The 19,758-nt window shown below is 37.9% G+C and overlaps 1 protein-coding gene across 1 annotated transcript in view; it reads left to right on the plus strand.

Moving 5' to 3' along the window:
• SYAP1 (synapse associated protein 1) overlaps positions 1–19,758 on the plus strand; it is a 60,201-nt gene that overhangs the window by 20,221 nt on the left and 20,222 nt on the right. The window contains exons 4-6 of the mRNA XM_053707403.1: positions 882–955; positions 12,189–12,328; positions 18,848–18,993. Coding sequence (XP_053563378.1) covers positions 882–955; positions 12,189–12,328; positions 18,848–18,993 — 360 coding nt within the window. The remainder of the gene's footprint in view (positions 1–881; positions 956–12,188; positions 12,329–18,847; positions 18,994–19,758) is intronic.

Consider the following 19,758-nt stretch of genomic DNA (forward strand, 5'->3'; position numbering starts at 1 on the left):
CCAATACTTCCTAAGATCACCTAAAGTCTGTGTTTGAAAGAACTTTATACCAGATGTGGACCTAAAAGGCTGGGGAACCCAATCATCACAGCCTCTACTTGTGGATGTTTGGATTCTAACAAAACTAAAAGTGACAACACCCGGTGTAAGTACTAAAATACACCATTCTTTATAAACATCTTACCGCCTGTAACGGGACCTTCCTTTGCATTTTTTGCCTCTAGACAACACTTTATCTGGATTCATTGGGACTTTAGAACAAACATTATTTTGTCTAGCTCAGGCAAGAGTCGTCATTTAAGATATGTGTTTTTCATAAATTATATAAATTGTCAATTGTGTTATATGAAATGTGTCTGTGTTTAATGTTTTTATTTCTTTAATTCTGGAATTTTATGTATTAAATTTTAACTAAATTGCTTTTAGCAAATTGTGATTATTAGCATATGCACTTGATCTTTTCTATTTAATTATTGATACTATATTTTTACAGCCTATAGGGATATATACTGGTCAGCAGGTTTTTCATAGGTGGATTCAGTCACCTCCTATGTGTTAACCAGCGCTCCTTTGTTGTTGTTTGAATTTATTGCAGTTCATGTAGTCTACCACCTCTTTGCTGGCCTGTTATTGTTCCTAGATGCTTTCACTTCACATTAATAACCCGGTTGACCGAGACAGATCTTGTAGGGCAGAAATGTCACAAACTGACTTGTGGCTAACATGACATTCTATGACAGTGCCACATTTATAGTCACTGAGCTCTTAAGCATGGACCATTATACTTCCAAAGTTTGTCTATGGAGATTTCATGTCTATGTGCTGTATTGTATTCACCACATTGTTTTCTATTCTGATTCTCATTTTTTTTTGTCACTTAGAAGCAGCAGCTCCACCTTGGGTTGGATATAATGAAGAGGAGACTATCCAACAGCAAATTCTGGCCTTGTCAGCAGTAAGTTTGGGTCTTCATTTTTGTTTTTTTCTTTTAAATCAGTGTAATTAATTCTTGCTTAGCCATTTTCCGTTTATTTTTTTAAAAGTACAGTAAACACCTTGCAATTTTTATATAAAATGTTTAGTTATGTGTAATGAAACAGCTTTGCATTATATTTGTATTATTTATTTTGCCCCCTTTATGATATAATTTAGCTCTGAAAATTGAGCAATTTCTAATTCTCAGAAATTGGAATAAAACCAGCTGATTTCTGAAGACTGCAAAACAATTCACATATATGACCTTGACTTGCCTTGTTGTCTGTGGACTAAAGCCCAGATTGGCTCCTCCAAATCTGGCAAATGGTGGGTGGAGCTTGGCTTTTGAAAAATAATTACAGTAAAAAGGATGTTTATTTGTTTTAAATGTTAAGACTTCACTGATATGAGTAACACAACAGAAATGTCCTGCAATTACAAGGTGTTAACTGTCTTTTAAAGGGACTGTTTACCCTAAATGCTGGAGTGTATTACATTGTTTACAAATAGCTCATTCAAAGGGATAGGAATTTCAAAATTAAATGCATGATTCAGATAGAGTGTGCCACTAGTGGGAGCTAGCTGTTAATTGGTGCCTGCACACATTTGTCTCTTGTGATTGGCAAACTAGATGTGTTCAGCTAGCTGCCAGTAGTGCAATGCTGTTCCTTCAGCAAATATTAAAATCAGCTATTTTCATATATAAAAATAAACCAAAACAAACAATTTTTATACATTTTATACTCTACAGCTGGTATCACATTAAGGGAAAAACTATTTTACAGTACACTGTCCCTTTAAGACAAAATGGAGAGCATGAACAAGGAACAAAACAGCTGATGTTGATTATTTAAGTTTTCACTGCCAAAAAAGGAACAGTAAGGGAAGGCACCAAAATACACAAATTTATAATCTGCAAAAAGAACACATTAAAAATGGTGGAAATAATAGGTTTTAAAATGGGTTTCATTTTATTTACTAGAGTCCTCACCATTCACCATTCTGTGTGAGATGCTTTAGGACTCTTCTGTTTTATTTATAATATATAATTGCATAAAATATGCTTTATTATTTTTTAAATAAGCTCTGTTATTGAATACACCAGATATATCTTATCATAATTAATTATAGTTAACAAGCTTGTTTTGCCAGTCTTTAAAGTGTAACAGACATGTTTTATATCTAACATGCAGTTTATCATATCATATGAAATTATACATTAATAATTTTTAATTCGAACTACTACAAACTTTAACTTATATAGAGTTGTAAAAGAAAGTGTCACAGTGCATTTTTTCCTGCACGCTTTTAAAGCAGTAGATACTTTCATTACCCAGTTACCTTTTCTTGCCTGCTAACTCATAGTACATATACGGTCGGGCAGTACAGCCAATGCAAGGGCATTGCAGAGCCTTTTTTTCTTCTTCATATAAAGAGTTAGATTACGAGTGTCGTGCTAACTGTTGCACACAAGCGAAAAGTGGTTTATTATGGCTCTTTGCGCACATAGGAAGTAGCGTGCGTATTACAGGTTGAAAGTAATTGTGTTCACTCGAGCAATTTAATTTAAAGGGACAGTCTAATACAAAATGTTTATTGTTAAAATAATAGATGAACCCTTTTTCTCTTAAGTGTGTTCAGTCCACGGGTCATCCATTACTTATGGGATATATTCTCCTTCCCAACAGGAAGTTGCAAGAGGATCACCCAATCAGAGCTGCTATATAGCTCCTCCCCTCACATGTCATATCCAGTCATTCTCTTGCAACCCTCAACAAAGAAGGAGGTCGCGAGAGGAGCTGGAGTTTTTACTTAATTATTCTTCAATCAAGAGTTTGTTATTTTAAATGGCACCGGAGTGTGCTGTTTTTCTATCTCAGGCAGTATTTGGAAGAAGAATCTGCCTGCGTTTTCTATGATCTTAGCAGGCGTTACTAAGATCCACTGGCTGTTCTCGACATTCTGAGGAGTGGGGTAACTTCAGAAAATGGGAATAGCATGCGGGGTCCCCCGCAAATGAGGTATGTGCAGTACAATATTTTCTGGGAATGGAATTGACTAAGAAAACACTGCTGTTACCCATATGATGTAAGTACAGCCTTAAATGCAGTAGTAGCGACTGGTATCAGGCTGATAAATGTATGCGCAGTTGAGTTATTTTCTAGGGACTAGAATTTGACTGAGAAAATACTGTTAATACTGAAATAATGCTTAAGCCTTATCTGCAGTAGAAGCGACTGGTAGCAGGCTTAGTGATAACTTTGCATGACATTGAAAAAGTTTGTTTTTAAAATGTTTACTGGCATGTTATTCGTTTTGTGAGGTACTTTGGTGATAAATCCTTTTGGGCATGATTTTTTTCCACATGGCTAACTTATTTTTCTGCATAGAAACAGTTATATCAGGTCTCCCACTGTTGTAATATGAGTGGGAGGGGCCTTTTTTTAGCGCCTTGTTGCGCAGTTAAAATTCTAGCACAGTCTTCCTGCTTCTTCCTCCTTGATCCAGGACGTCTCTAGAGAGCTCAGGGGTCTTCAAAATTCGTTTTTGAGGGAGGTAATCAGTCACAGCAGACCTGTGACAGTGTGTTTGACTGTGATAAAAGCGTAAAATCTTAATTTGATATCCGTTTTTGGGTATTGAGGGGTTAATCATCCTTTTGCTAATGGGTGCAATCCTCTGCTAATTAATACATTTACCGTTAAGAATTGTTGACTATAACTGAATTAGTTCTTTGTTATTCAACTGTGTTTTTAAAAGCGCTGCAGCGTTTTTTATATTGCTTGTAAACTTATTGAAAGTAATTTCCAAGCTTGCTAGCTTCATTGCTAGTCTGTTTAAACATGTCTGATACAGAGGAATCTGCTTGTTCATTATGTTCAAAAGCCGATGTGGAGCCCAATAGAAATATGTGTACCAATTGTATTGATATTACTTTGAATAAAAGTCAATCTGTACCAATAAAGAAATTATCACCAGACAACGAGGGGGAAGTTATGCCGTCTAACTCTCCTCACGTGTCAGTACCTTCGTCTCCCGCTCGGGAGGTGCGTGAGATTGAGGCGCCAAGTACATTAAGGCACTTACAAATCACTTTACATGGTATGGCTAATGTTATGAAAGAAGTATTATACAATATGCCCGAGTTAAGAGGCAAGCGCGATAGCTCTGGGTTAAGGACAGAGCGCGCCGATGACACGAGAGCCATGTCTGATACTGCGTCACAATTTGCAGAACATGAGGACGGAGAGCTTCATTCTGTGGGTGACGGTTCTGATTCGGGGAGACCGGATTCAGAAATTTCAAATTTTAGCTTGAGAACCTCCGCGTGTTGCTAGGGGAGGTGTTAGCGGCTCTGAATGATTGTGACACTGTGGCAATCCCAGAGAAATTATGTAGGCTGGATAAATACTATGCGGTACCGGTGTGTACTGACGTTTTTCCTATACCAAAAAGGCTTACAGAAATTATTAGCAAGTAGTGGGATAGACCTGGTGTGCCCTTTTCCCCTCCTCCGATATTTAGAAAAATGTTCCCTATAAACGCCGCTACATGAGACTTATGGCAGACGGTCCCTAAGGTGGAGGGAGCAGTTTCTACTTTAGCCAAGCGTACCACTATCCCGGTGGAGGATAGTTGTGCTTTCTCAGATCCAATGGATAAAAAATTAGAGGCTTACCTTAAGAAAATGTTTGTTCAACAAGGTTTTAAATTACAGCCTCTTGCATGCATTGCACCTGTCACTGCTGCAGCGGCATTCTGGTTTGAGTCTCTGGAAGAGGCGATTCGCACAGCACCATTGGATGAGACTTTGAGCAAGCTTAGAACGCTTAAGCTAGCTAATGCGTTTGTTTCGGATGCAGTAGTACATTTAACCAAACTTACGGCTAAGAATTCCGGATTCGCCATACAGGCGCGCAGAGCGCTATGGCTTAAATCCTGGTCAGCAGATGTAACTTCTAAATCTAAACTACTGAATATTCCTTTCAAAGGGCAGACCTTATTCGGGCTCGGCTTGAAGGAAATTATTGCTGACATTACTGGAGGTAAGGGCCACACCCTTCCTCAGGACAGGGCCAAATCAAAGGCCAAACAGTCTAATTTTCATGCCTTTCGTAATTTCAAGGCAGGAGCAGCATCAACTTCCTCCGCTCCAAAACAGGAAGGAACTACTGCTCGTTACAGACAAGGTTGGAAAGGCAACCAGTCATGGAACAAGGGCAAGCAGGCCAGAAAGCCTACTTCCGCCCCTAAGACAGCATGAAGACAGGGCCCCCTTTCCGGAGACGGATCTAGTGGGGGGCAGACTTTCTCTCTTAGCCCAGGCCTGGGCAAGAGATGTACAGGATCCCTGGATGTTGGAGATTATATCTCAGGGATACCTTCTGGACTTCAAAACTTCTCCTCCACAAGGGAGGTTTCATCTGTCAAGGTTATCAACAAACCTAGTAAAGAAAGAGGCATTTCTACAATGTGTACAAGACCTCTTAGTGATGGGAGTGATCCACCCAGTTCCGCGAACGGAACAAGGGCAAGGGTTTTACTCAAATCTGTTTGTGGTTCCCAAAAAAGAGGGAACCTTCAGACCAATCTTAGACTTAAAAATCTTAAACAAATTCCTAAGGGTTCCATCGTTCAAGATGGAAACCATTCGGACCATCCTACCCATTATCCAAGAGGGTCAATATATGACCACAGTGGACTTAAAGGATGCCTACCTTCACATACTGATTCACAAGGATCATTATCGGTACCTAAGGTTTGCCTTTCTAGACAGGCATTACCAGTTTGTAGCTCTTCCCTTCGGGTTAGCTACGGCTCAGAGAATTTTTACAAAGATTCTGGGTTCGCTTCTGGCGGTACTAAGACCGCGAGGCATAGCGGTGGCTCCGTACCTAGACGACATTCTGATACAAGCGTCAAGTTTTCAAAATGCAAAATCTCATACAGAGATAGTTCTAGCATTTCTGAGGTCGCATGGGTGGAAAGTGAACATGGAAAAGAGTTCTCTGTTTCCACTCACAAGGGTCCCTTTCCTAGGGACTCTTATAGATTCGGTAGAGATGAAGATTTACCTGACGGAGTCCAGGTTATCAAAACTTCTAAATGCTTGCCGTGTCCTTCATTCCATTCCAAGCCCATCAGTAGCTCAGTGCATGGAAGTAATCGGCTTAATGGTCGCGGCAATGGACATAGTGCCATTTGCGCGCCTGCATCTCAGACCGCTGCAATTATGCATGCTAAGTCAGTGGAATGGGGATTACTCAGATCTGTCCCCTTTACTGTTTCTGGACCAGGAGACCAGGGATTCTCTTCTCTGGTGGTTGTCTCGGGTTCATCTGTCCAAAGGAATGACCTTTCGCAGACCAGATTGGACGATTGTAACAACAGATGCCAGCCTACTAGGCTGGGGCGCAGTCTGGAACTCCCTAAAGGCTCAGGGATCGTGGACTCAGGAGGAGAAACTCCTTCCAATAAACATTCTGGAATTAAGAGCAATATTCAATGCTCTCCTAGCTTGGCCTCAGTTAGCAACACTGAGGTTCATCAGGTTTCAGTCGGACAACATCACGACTGTAGCTTACATCAATCATCAAGGAGGAACCAGGAGTTCCCTAGCGATGTCAGAAGTCTCAAAGATAATTCGCTGGGCAGAGTCTCACTCTTGCCACCTGTCAGCGATCTACATCCCAGGCGTGGAGAACTGGGAGGCGGACTTTCTAAGTCCCCAGACTTTTCATCTGGGGGAGTGGGAACTTCATCCGGTGATATTTGCTCAACTAATTCTGCATTGGGGCAAACCGGACCTGGATCTCATGGCATCTCGCCAGAATGCCAAGCTTCCGTGCTACGGATCCAGGTCCAGGGACCCGGGAGCGGTGCTGATAGATGCACTAGCAGCCCCTTGGGTTTTCAACATGGCTTATGTGTTTCCACCTTTTCCGTTACTGCCTTGACTGATTGCCAAGATCAAACAGGAGAGAGCATCGGTAATTCTGATAGCGCCTGCGTGGCCACGCAGGACCTGGTATGCAGACCTAGTGGACATGTCGTCCTGTCCACCATGGTCTCTGCCTCTGAGGCAGGACCTTCTAATTCAGGGTCCTTTCAACCATCCAAACCTAATTTCTCTGAGGCTGACTGCATGGAGATTGAATGCTTGATTCTATCAAAGCGTGGTTTCTCGGAGTCGGTTATTAATACATTAATACAGGCTCGGAAACCTGTAACCAGAAAAATTTACCATAAGATATGGCGTAAATATTTATATTGGTGTGAATCCAAGAGTTACTCATGGAGTAAGGTTAAGATTCCTAGGATATTGTCTTTTCTACAAGAGGGTTTAGAAAAGGGTTTATGCGCTAGTTCGCTAAAGGGACAGATTTCTGCTCTGTCTATTCTTTTACACAAGCGTCTGGCAGAGATTCCAGACGTCCAGGCTTTTTGTCAGGCTTTGGCTAGGATTAAGCCTGTGTTTAAAACTGTTGCTCCTCCGTGGAGCTTAAACTTGGTTCTTAAAGTTCTTCAGGGTGTTCCGTTTGAACCCCTTCATTCCATTGATATTAAGCTTTTATCTTGGAAAGTTCTGTTTTTGATGGCTATTTCCTTGGCTCGAAGAGTCTCTGAGTTATCTGCCTTACATTGTGATTCTCCTTATCTGATCTTTCATTCAGACAAGGTAGTCCTGCGTACTAAACCTGGGTTTTTACCTAAGGTTGTTTCTAACAGGAATATCAATCAAGAGATTGTTGTTCCATCATTATGTCCTAATCCTTCTTCAAAGAAGGAACGTCTTTTGCATAATCTAGACGTGGTCCGTGCCCTGAAGTTCTACTTACAGGCAACTAAAGATTTTCGGCAAACTTCTTCTCTGTTTGTCGTTTACTCTGGACAGAGGAGAGGTCAAAAGGCTTCGGCTACCTCTCTCTCTTTTTGGCTTCTTAGCATAATACGTTTAGCCTATGAGACTGCTGGACAGCAGCCTCCTGAAAGAATTACAGCTCATTCCACTAGAGCTGTGGCTTCCACCTGGGCCTTTAAGAATGAGGCCTCTGTTGAACAGATTTGCAAGGCTGCAACTTGGTCTTCACTTCATACTTTTTCCAAATTTTACAAATTTGACACTTTTGCTTCTTCGGAGGTTGTTTTTGGGAGAAAGGTTCTACAGGCAGTGGTTCCTTCTGTTTAATGTTCCTGCCTTGTCCCTCCCATCATCCGTGTACTTTAGCTTTAGTATTGGTATCCCATAAGTAATGGATGACCCGTGGACTGAACACACTTAACAAGAGAAAACATAATTTATGCTTACCTGATAAATTTATTTCTCTTGTAGTGTGTTCAGTCCACGGCCCGCCCTGTCTTTTTGAGGCAGGTTCTAAATTTTAAATTATAACTCCAGTCACCACTGCACCCTATAGTTTCTCCTTTCTCGTCTTGTTTCGGTCGAATGACTGGATATGACATGTGAGGGGAGGAGCTATATAGCAGCTCTGCTTGGGTGATCCTCTTGCAACTTCCTGTTGGGAAGGAGAATATATCCCATAAGTAATGGATGACCCGTGGACTGAACACACTACAAGAGAAATAAATTTATCAGGTAAGCATAAATTATGTTTTTACCCATTCTCAAGCTTTGCATAACCAACACAGTTATATTAATGTACTTTTAACTCTGTGATTAACATGTATTTAAACCTCTGCAGACTGCCCCTTATTATTCCCTTTTGACAGACTTACATTTTAGACAATCAGTGCTGACTCCTAGGTAACTCTACGGGAGTGAGTACAATGTTATTAATATGGCACACATGAACTAGCTGTAAAAAAACTGTCAAAATGCACTGAGATAAGAGGTGGCCTTCAAGGGTTTAGAGATTAGTATATGTGCCTACCTAGGTATTGCTTTCAGCAAAAAAATTCCAAGAAAGTAAAGTAAATTGGAAAGTTGTTTAAAATTGCATGCCCTGTCTGATTTATGAAAGTTAAATTTGGACTAGACTGTCCCTTTAACGTGCGCAGGGATAGCACAACTTCATACTTCTGGTTAACTGTTATGTTCGACTAAAAAGTTGCACAAAACACATCAAAAACATAATTTATGCTTACCTGATAAATTAATTTCTTTCATGGTGGTGAGAGTCCATGATCCATTACTACTGGGAATTACTCTTCCTTGCCACTAGGAGGAGGCTAAGATTCACAAACCCCAAGAGCTCTATAAAACCCCTGCCACCTCACAGGTACCTCAGTCTAACGTATAGCCAGGCAAAGTTAGGTAGGAAAAGAAATTAGCAAAAATACAAGGAGCATAGAAAAAGATTTGCTGAAGAAAAACACACCAAAACAAAAAACATAGGGTGGACTCTCGCCACTATGAAAGAAAATAATTTATCAGGTAAGCATAAATATTGTTTTCTTTCATACATGTAGGGAAAGTCCACAATCCATTACTCCTGGGAACTAATACCCAAGCTGTGGAGTCCACGAGTAATGAGACACAAAGGGTGGGATTTAATTAACATTTTTTTTTCATTGAAAAACTAAATCTACAACCCCACAAGAACCCACAAGAGACATATTTTTTTTTTCTTCAATGCGCAGGCAAAAATAAATCAAGCTAAGACATTTGCCTGAAGGACTTTCTTACCAAAGGCTGCCTCAGACGAAGCAAAAACATCAAATGATAGAATTTAGTAAAACTATGCAAAGAAGACCAAGTAGCTGCCTTGCAAATGTGGTCAACTGATCTTGTGGAAGGAACAGTAATCAGTTTCGGTGGAGGCTGACCTGCCTCTAACTAAGACTTATGAATCAAAAGCTTCAACCAAGAGGCCAAAGAAACAGCAGAACCTTTCTGTCCTAAAACCAGAAAAGTTAACAAACTAGAAGTTTGTCTGAAATCCTTAGTAGCATCAATATAATACTTAATTGGTCTAACAACATCCTAATTATGTAAAGCTCTCTCTGAAGCATTCTTGGAATTAGGACACAAAGAAGAGACAACAATTTCTCGACTGATATTGTCTGAAGACGCAATTTAAGGCATAAAATCAAATTAAGTCCTTGAAGTGATTGTAAAGTTTTAAGGAATTTTAGTGCCCAGTATCTAAAAATAATCTTAAAAACAGGGGCACTTTAATTCATTAAACAAAGACGCTTCTTTTTTAAAATACTTATAATTGCGCTATGGTAAACATAACGCCGATCCTCCGCCTGCATCTCGTACTGTATTGAGCAGATCGATGACGACGAATCTGGCTTCCTCCAATTGTTGCATGCACCCTTTGGCATCCAGCTTTTGGAGGAAGGATTGGAGGAAACCGGATTTGTCATCGATAAGCTAAATACAGCAGGAGATGCGGGTGGAGGATTGCAGTTGTGTGTACCATAACACAATGGTAAGTATTTTAAAAAAATAAACGCAAAAAGCTTACTCCTAGTGGCGTTAATACGCAAACGATAAATATCGCTCCACTCGTAATCTAGCCCAGAGTTGGGCAGTACAGCCAATCGGCTGTACCTCTTGTTCCATAGACTTTAACACAAGGGCATTCCCGCCTGCAAAGTCACAGAAATTAGTTGAGGATCTCAACCGAATTTCTTTGTAATTGCAGCCAGTCCATTGGAACATTGTTTACAAATGTGTCGTTACAATTATCTTGTTAGCATTTACTGATTAAACCCCATATATTATTTGTTCACATGACTTTTTCCCCAATGTTAAAATGGACAGTATATTCCCAATTAAACTTTCATGATTCAAATAACATTTCATTTTTACTGTTTACTTCTTCTATCAGATTTCTTTGTTCTCTTTGTATACTTGTTGAAGAGTAGGCTGTTGAGCAGCAGTGCACTGTTGGGAGGTAGCTGAACACATCTCGTGAGCCAATGAAAAGAGGCATTTGTGCACAGCAACAAATCATGGCTAACTTCCAGCAGTGAACTGCTGTTCCTACCTAGGTATGTTCTTCAACAAATTTCATAATAGAAGTAAATTGTAAGGTTGTTAAAAAAAATAAAATTGCATGCTCTATCTGAATCATGGAAGTTTAATTTTGACTTTACTGTCCCTTTAAGTTGCGCCTGCTCAGTTCACATGCTAGTAAACCTTGTTGTTTTTTGGTTAAACATAAAACTACAGTTTTAAGGTATGAAACTTGCACACAAATTATAACTCATTATTTCTGTGGAGTGTTGACATTTTATAATTGTAATATTACCTCCAATTGTTAATTGCACGACTTGAAATGTTATTGTTAGTAAGAAAACCTGCTTTCAAGACCTTTTGGTACCCCAAATTCCCATCATACCTTTTTCTTTCTATGTAGTTTTTTTTTTGTTTTTTTTTACCCAATCCCCTTATAAAAAAAAAAGACAGCAAACTGATTTTCCTTGTCTTTCATATACGTAATTGGGAAATCTTATTTAATTTAAAGGCTGCACTTCTAACGGGTTGTATGGCATAAAATGAAGTCAAAATCCTTCTTATTGGGATGGGAAACTATGTTTAACCCTATCCTTGTTCTTTTTACAGAAGCACACCAGCTGATAGGAAAAGGGAGCTTGTCTAAATATTAAATGCTATATGAATAGGATAAAAAAATTATGCCAGAATATAATAATATCCCTTTGATATAATTAATACCTATAATAACTTTTAGTGATGCCTTAAAGGGACATAGAACCCAACGTTTTTTTCTTTTAGGATTCAGAAAAAGCATACAATTTTAAATAACCTTCCAATTTACTTCTATTATCAATTTTGCTTCATTTCACTTGGTATCCTTTACTGGGAGCTAGCTGTACACATCAGATTCAGCTATATATATCTGAATCTTGAAATAAAAAAAATGTATTTCATGTCCCTTAAAAAAATTCACACAGGGAATCAAAATAATTTCACACACACTTTTCTGTTCTTTGGATTTTTTTCCCTTTTTTTATATATTTGATTTTTATAACTAGATTTTTTTTTTTTTCCATACCATCTAGTATAAGTTTTCTATCTCTGTTGATTTCTTTTTCTGTTCTTTTTTCTTTTGTTATAATCCAGATAACAAAGATAAGTTTTGTAGATGAATTGTGAATCCTTACGTACAAACTACACAATACATATTCTGTTGCATACTTGTGGCTGTGTTGTACTGATTACAACATCATGTTTTAAGTTCTGTCATAGTACAGTTTAATTTTACATTTCTTTTTTAAAGGACAGACGGAACTTTCTAAGAGATCCTCCTGCTGGTGTACATTATAATTTTGACTTTGAACAGATGTACCCTGTTGCCCTTGTGATGCTGCAGGAAGATGAGCTGCTTAATCGAATGAGATTTGATCTTGTCCCAAAACTGTGAGTTAATCCCAAACAAATTAAAGAGAGATTAAACACATTGAGATCGTAATCTAAAATGATAAACTGTATGTGTATATAAATAAAGTCTACAATATGCTTTCATTATTTATTTTGTCCCCTTTTCCTGTAATTCCATTCTGAAATTGTGAACTTTTCAGTTCCTGTTAAAAATGGAAGTGCAGAATACTTATATTCCACATTACCATTGGCTGCACACTCTAGTGACCTATTTATAACTCTCCCTAATTGGCCACAGCAGAGAAGGTAACCTAAGTTACAACATGGCAGCTCCCATTGCTTTATAGATACTAAAACTTTATTCTTATTTTGTCGCTATTTAAACAGCTAATGAAACTTCAAAAAATACATCTACATTTTATTCTCAGACTAATCTTTTCTTTTAATGTAATGATTCCATCTAGCATTTGTTTCGTGTTTTTTGTCTTTTTAATTATTTTAGCTGTGTATCGATAAATGCTATTTTTCTTAGAAAAAAAATAGAACAATATGACAAATATTAAGTATACTTCTAAGGAAGTGTTTAGTATTGACAATAAAGAATGTTCCTTCTGAGGATAACGAATATAACATTTCTTGGAAAAATAATCTAGTAATAAACCAATAACATGACTCAGAAGATTCAAACTGCTGTTGAACAAAGCAGGCCATTCGTTGGTCACAACAGTGTTTGGAATACTACAGGTTCTGTGCCTGCTTGTTTGTAGCAGAATCATATTTACAAGTCGCAGGCATTTTTGTGCATGTTATGTGGCCAAATATAAGAAGTACTTTTAAAAGACTAGTTTACACTGGTCTGAGAAAAAAAATGATTTATTATTATTATTATTATTAAAACAAAGCAATATCCAAGGTACATCCAAGTGCGGGAGAAAAAAGTCAATTGAGCTCCAGTTCCATATGTAAAAGGCAAACTTTATTGTGGTATTCAAGGATAAAACATGCAGATAAAACTCTCTGCAAGAGAGACAAGTAGAAAAGTCTGACCGGTTTCGGCCCAGTGTGGCCGTAGTCATAGACTGTATCAGGTATACAAGGAGTACACCTTATATACCTGTTAACCACTCCCCAAATGTGGGTGGTAACAAACTAGCTCAAATTAATTAGTTAAAAACACCTTGTAACTCATGACTGTATTGGGAAAGCAAATAAATATGTATACATATATACAAAATATATATAGAATATACAATATACAATTAAGGAGAATACATAATATAATATATAGTATAATAGCATAAGGAAAATACATAGATAAGATAACTCTGGGCATAAACTTTAGACTTCCAGGTATATGTAACCAATACATAAGTAAAAGTATCAGATAAGTAAAAGACAAAAGCAAACAGCAAAAAGCTTCAGGAAAGAGTAGTAAATTCCTAATCTATAAACTACAAATTCATGTTCATAAATACCAACATATCATAGAACCATTTAAAACAATATAGTTATTAGTAGTGTAGTAAGATCTAAAAAAATATTAATTTTATTATTTCATACACTAAACTAAAACACATAATGTATATAAATGAGAATATATGTGATTAGAACTAATGAGCAAACAGTTAAATGCATAAATAGTTATTTACCTAAAGAGATGATGTAAGACCCATAGAATAGTGGATATCAAAAAGGCTATATTTATATATCTTAGCCAAATCCAGAGTAAAACTATCTGTGCCAGTAATTTATAATGTCGAATTCCGAATTGAAACCCTCAGGTATCAGGCTACCGAGCTTATGTATCCAGTAAATCTCTTGCCTGGAGAGGATATGAAATAAATCACCTCCCCTAGGTGGTCTGGATACTGACTCGATAGCCCGCCACCTGAGGGTTCCAACATCTCCCATGTGTACCTCCAAGAAATGTTTGGATAGGGCAGAAACAGCCCTTTCTTGAGAGACATAGGAGAGATGCTCCCTGATCCTCTTACCCACAGGCCTGGTAGTTCTGCCTACATACTGTTTTTTACACTGGGTGCATTCAATCAAGTAGATGACATATCTACTACCGCATTTGATGCAACCCCTAGTGTCAAAAACCTCCAGCGTTTTGGTTGAAGAAAAAGTCTTTGAAACAACCATGTGGTCACATGACTTACATGTTTTCTTGCCACATTTGTATGTTCCCTTGACTTTTAGCCATGAACTACCACTGTCCTGTTGGGGCAACGTACTGGGAGACAAAATGTTACCCAGTGTTAAGTTACGTTTATAGATGAAATTACATCCATCCTCCATAATCTGTCTCAGTACTGTGTCGCCTCGAAGTATAGGCAGGTTCCTTTCAATAACTTTGCAGACCTTATCAAATTGGTTGGAGAAAGCTGTGACCAGGGTGGGTTTGATTCTGTTGGTAGTGTCACTCCCCAATCTGTTATCCCTTGTCCTCCCTTGGTTGCATCTCGTGTCCATAGCAGATACTTCCATAAAGGTCTTATTAACCAAATTTTTGGAATAACCTCTTTCTCTCAATCTCACTTTCAGATCCTCGCTCTCTCTCAGGAAATCCTCTCTCCGTGAACAATTTCTTTTTATCCGCATAAATTGGCCTTTAGCTATTCCTTTGAAAACATGCCTAGGATGACTGCTCCTGGCATGTAACAGCGTATTCCCGGAGATAGGTTTCCTGTAGAGAGACGAGGATACCCCTCCAGTATCACCATCAAATCTGAGGGTGACATCCAGGTAGTTTATACTGGTCTGATTCCACTCAAAGGTGAAGCGTAGACCAATACTATTGAGATTGAGCGTATCAACCAAGGTATCTAGTTGGTCTTTACTGCCTGACCAGATGACCAACAGGTCATCAATATAGCGTAGGTATTTGATGATATATTGAGTGTAGTTTCTGTTACCCCCAAGGACGTGGAACCGCTCCCACCATCCCATAAACAGATTGGCGTAGGAGGGGGCAAACTTTGCCCCCATAGCAGTTCCACGCCTCTGGAGGTAAAATCTCTTCCTAAACATGAAGAAATTATGCCGGAGTAGAAAGTTAACCACTCTCAGCACATACTCTCCATGTTCAGGAGAAAGGTCAGTATCTCTTTTCAAAAAGAAAGAAACAGCTTGCAAGCCAAGCTCGTGTGGTATGGAGGAGTACAGGGACACAACATCTATGGTTGCCCAACTGTACTCCTCCTCCCAGACGACATCCTCAAGCCTAGAGAGCACATGGGTGGTGTCCTTCACAAAGCTGGGTAATTTACGTACTAGTGGTTGTAGGAACTGGTCCACCCACCTAGATATCTTAGAAAAAAAATAGAACAATATGACAAATATTAAGTATACTTCTAAGGAAGTGTTTAGTATTGACAATAAAGAATGTTCCTTCTGAGGATAACGAATATAACATTTCTTGGAAAAATAATCTAGTAATAAAGCAATAACATGACTCAGAAGATTCAAACTGCTGTTGAACAAAGCAGGCCATTCGTTGGTCACAGCAGTGTTTGGAATACTACAGGTTCTGTGCCTGCTTGTTTGTAGCAGAATCATATTTACAAGTCGCAGGCATTTTTGTGCATGTTATGTGGCCAAATATAAGAAGTACTTTAAAAGACTAGTTTACACTGGTCTGAGAAAAAAAATGATTTATTATTATTTATATATATATATATATATATATATATATATATATATATATATATATATATATATATATATATATATATATATATATATATATATATATATATATATATATATATATATATATATATATAAAACAAAGCAATATCCAAGGTACATCCAAGTGCGGGAGAAAAAAGTCAATTGAGCTCCAGTTCCATATGTAAAAGGCAAACTTTATTGTGGTATTCAAGGATAAAACATGCAGATAAAACTCTCAGCAAGAGAGACAAGTAGAAAAGTCTGACCGGTTTCGGCCCAGTGTGGCCGTAGTCATAGACTGTATCAGGTATACAAGGAGTACACCTTGTATAAAGACTAGTTTACACTGGTCTGAGAAAAAAAATGATTTATTATTATAATATATATATATATATATATATCTCCTATTACGCAAGGAAACAAGATGGATCTATGAATTGGGGACTATACACCCTAGAGGACTCAATACCCACACTGGATGGCAATGTTTTCTGTGAACTTTGATTTTGACTTTTTGATCCTCCTTTTTTTAATTTTAATTTTTTTGGATTTTTTATTCTTTAGGAATCCATAAGAGATTCTATGCTTCTATGAGAGTCCATGATATCCCACTGTTACATATATGAGAGTCCATGAGTCCATTATCAGCAATGCAATTTTTCTGTTTTAATTTTTGCACTATATATTTTATAGTTATAAGTTTTGGCCTGTTTTTTTGACTCTAAGCATATATTTTCAGTTTTTGGTTATCATTAGTATCATTTTTTAAAAATTTGTAATTTTTATTGATTTTGAATTTCATTTTTGACTTACACTTTTTGGCTTGTTTATACTTTATACTTTTCATTTTTATTTTTATTTTTGATTACTTAGGAATCCCTATGTGATTCCCTGCTTTGGTGAGAGTCCATGATAATCCGTTGTAATATATTTAATTTTTCTTGGATAATTGCTTCCTTTATGATCTGTTTTTTATGACCATCTTTTTTATGATCATGTTTATCAACAGAATATTATTTGTTCTCTGTCAGTTCTCCACGTGCCAATTTTTTGTTTTTAACTGTTTTTGTATTGTCTGTGTGGTGTATCACTCCAACGGAGTGGTTACACGATTCCTATTGGATCCTTCTGCAGTTTTTTCTTGCCCTACAAGATGTAGCCCCCTTTTTGTCTGTCCCCTCCCTCCCACCTCCGTGTTTCCCTTTGAGGGTACAGTTGGATGCCCGAGATTGGGGCAAAGACCTGGTGAGGTCAACAGGTGTGGGTATAGGTTTTATTTTTATTTTTATTTACTATCTAGGTTTATGCACTTATTTAGACACAAGTGTTAATATTTTTCAAATAAATGTTTGGATTTTTTCAGTCCTCTTTTTTTCCCAGATGGGTATTGTATAATTTTTAAGTGATAACATTTCACGTTAGGATTTGAGCAATGGGCTCATTTTTTAGGCACTAGAAATTAATAAACACGCCCTGGCAGGGCTGGACTTTTAGCGATTGGCTAAATTGGTTTCACTGATATTCAAGAATAACATACTTAACATGCTGGACACCAAATAGGTGGTCCAGAAATAAATCCGTGTTTAGTTATGGGCACCTGAGGGTATGTCACACTGGATGTAGCCGATTTTTGCTTCTGCTTTAGGTGCATCTCGAAAATTTAAACATTGCGATTTCGCTATATTTGACACGGTTGCCGGTATACAGAGGGTTTATACTTTGGCACATTTTGGTTTTTTGGTTTTCACTTTTTATTTTTGTTTTTTGCTTGTGTTTTGACTGCGGTACATCGGATGTCAGGGTATTTACGTTAGTGACAGGCAAGCCTTTATGTATACGCCTATTTTCGTCGTGGCTTCTTGCTATTGGCTTTTTGGATGATGACGTGTTAGACATTAGCATATCTACCACTGAGGCATACACGCTCCTTTTGACACGCCCATTTTTCACATGGCAGCTTGCCATTGGACGATTTTCTGTTTACAGGCTTGTCAATTTTCTACAAGGCGATCGGCTACTGAGTTTCTATGAAGGCGCAGTCAATAAGGTATTTAGCAGTTGATACGCTAGTGTGTGTGGTGATGCGCATTTGTTTTAAGAGCTAGAATTAGACTGAGGTCTGGGTCCCTAGTAATCAGGGGCTGATCTGAAACTTAGGTTGATGGCTATAGACTTGCAGCTGATCGCGTCCCTGGTAACAAGGGGCGGATCAGTAGCAAGAGGAATGACGAATTGGAATTTAGTACAAGTTGAGTTTCTGTAATCCAATGTTTGATTGGATGTTGAATAATAGACGATGTTATGATCTTTTGCATTTATTTACACTATTGATAATTACAAAGGATGTTTATTGTCACTAGAGGGCATGACTACTAGCATTAGGGTCCAAGGGGAATGTGTTTTTAATCCTTTTTTTTTTTCAATAACGCTATAACAGTCACATGCACAAATTGGATTATGTTTTTTAATTGGTCACTTAATGGGTGTGTGTAATTATTCAGCCTGATTGGCTGATCCTGAGGGGAGTGTATTTGGGTGCCTATTTAAGGCAGCTTTTGTTCAGTGTTCATTTGTCAGAGGAAGGGACTGTTGTTGTCCCGAAACGTCACAAACTACATTAAATTTCTGGTCACTTTTTGATGAAAATCCAGTGAGTGCTTCTTTTTTTGCATATATATATATATATATATATATATATATATATATATATATATTCATTCCAATGTTTCTCCTAAATTCCTGCTCATATGGTGTTCACATTACAGGTATGCATTCTGGGAAGGAACATGCATATCTGTTTCACAATGCTTCATCAGTAAGATGGAAGGTTTTTTGTTCTCATTACTTATTCACCATAACTTACTCAGTGACTCTCTTTCTTAGTGTGAAGGAAGAAGTCTTTTGGAGAAATTATTTCTACCGGGTTTCCCTGATTAAACAGTCTGCACAGCTAACTGCCCTAGCAGCCCAACAAGCAACAGGAAAGAATGACAAAGTTAACGGCAGACAAAATGATGGCGACTTAGAAGGTATGAATATGACTTAGAAGCTATGAATGCATCAAACATTCTGCCTTATTTAATTAGATTTGTTTTATCCTATTAGCTGCCAGACTCTATTTGCTTATGCTAGACATTTTTTAAGCAATTGTTTTGATGTAAAAAATAATAATAAAATATATATATATAATATATGTAGCCAACTACTATAGTTCCAGTGTTAAATGAGGTTATTGCAGGATAAATTCTTCCTGTAGTGTATACATACCCAAAGTTTTATTAGAGGATGTCATTGCTCTTAAAATATTCAGGATACCAATGCAATCAACATAGTTAATTTCAGGAGATCTGATATTTCTGAACATCTGTGACTCTAGAGCACTGCCGCCGACACAGTTTGGAAAGCACTGCTCTAGTCTCTTAACAACATAGTTAGCCTTTTTGAGCGTCATCACTATATGAATCAAATGAGACTATTAACAGCTTATCATATCCTAGTTCACAGCTCAGGGTTATATAAAATCTGCGGATCCCAACTGCTTACTTACAGTTTCATCAATGTCTTATAGTAACTTTCACCACTGTCGAGATTCGCCTCTAACAGGTTATCACAGGACCATAGGTTTAGAACATGCCGTTGTACACCTAGACTGGCGCTGTAGTTGTTCCTTTTTAGTATCCTTTACTCATGCTTTCTCGGGTATTGTGGCACTGGTCACAGGATCTTCCGTAGCTCTAAGCCCAATCATTCCATCGTTTACTCGCTATGGTGATATTCCATAGAAGACTGCTCAA

This window comes from Bombina bombina, chromosome 3 (genome assembly GCF_027579735.1).
Source record: "Bombina bombina isolate aBomBom1 chromosome 3, aBomBom1.pri, whole genome shotgun sequence".
Classification (NCBI taxonomy): domain Eukaryota; kingdom Metazoa; phylum Chordata; class Amphibia; order Anura; family Bombinatoridae; genus Bombina; species Bombina bombina.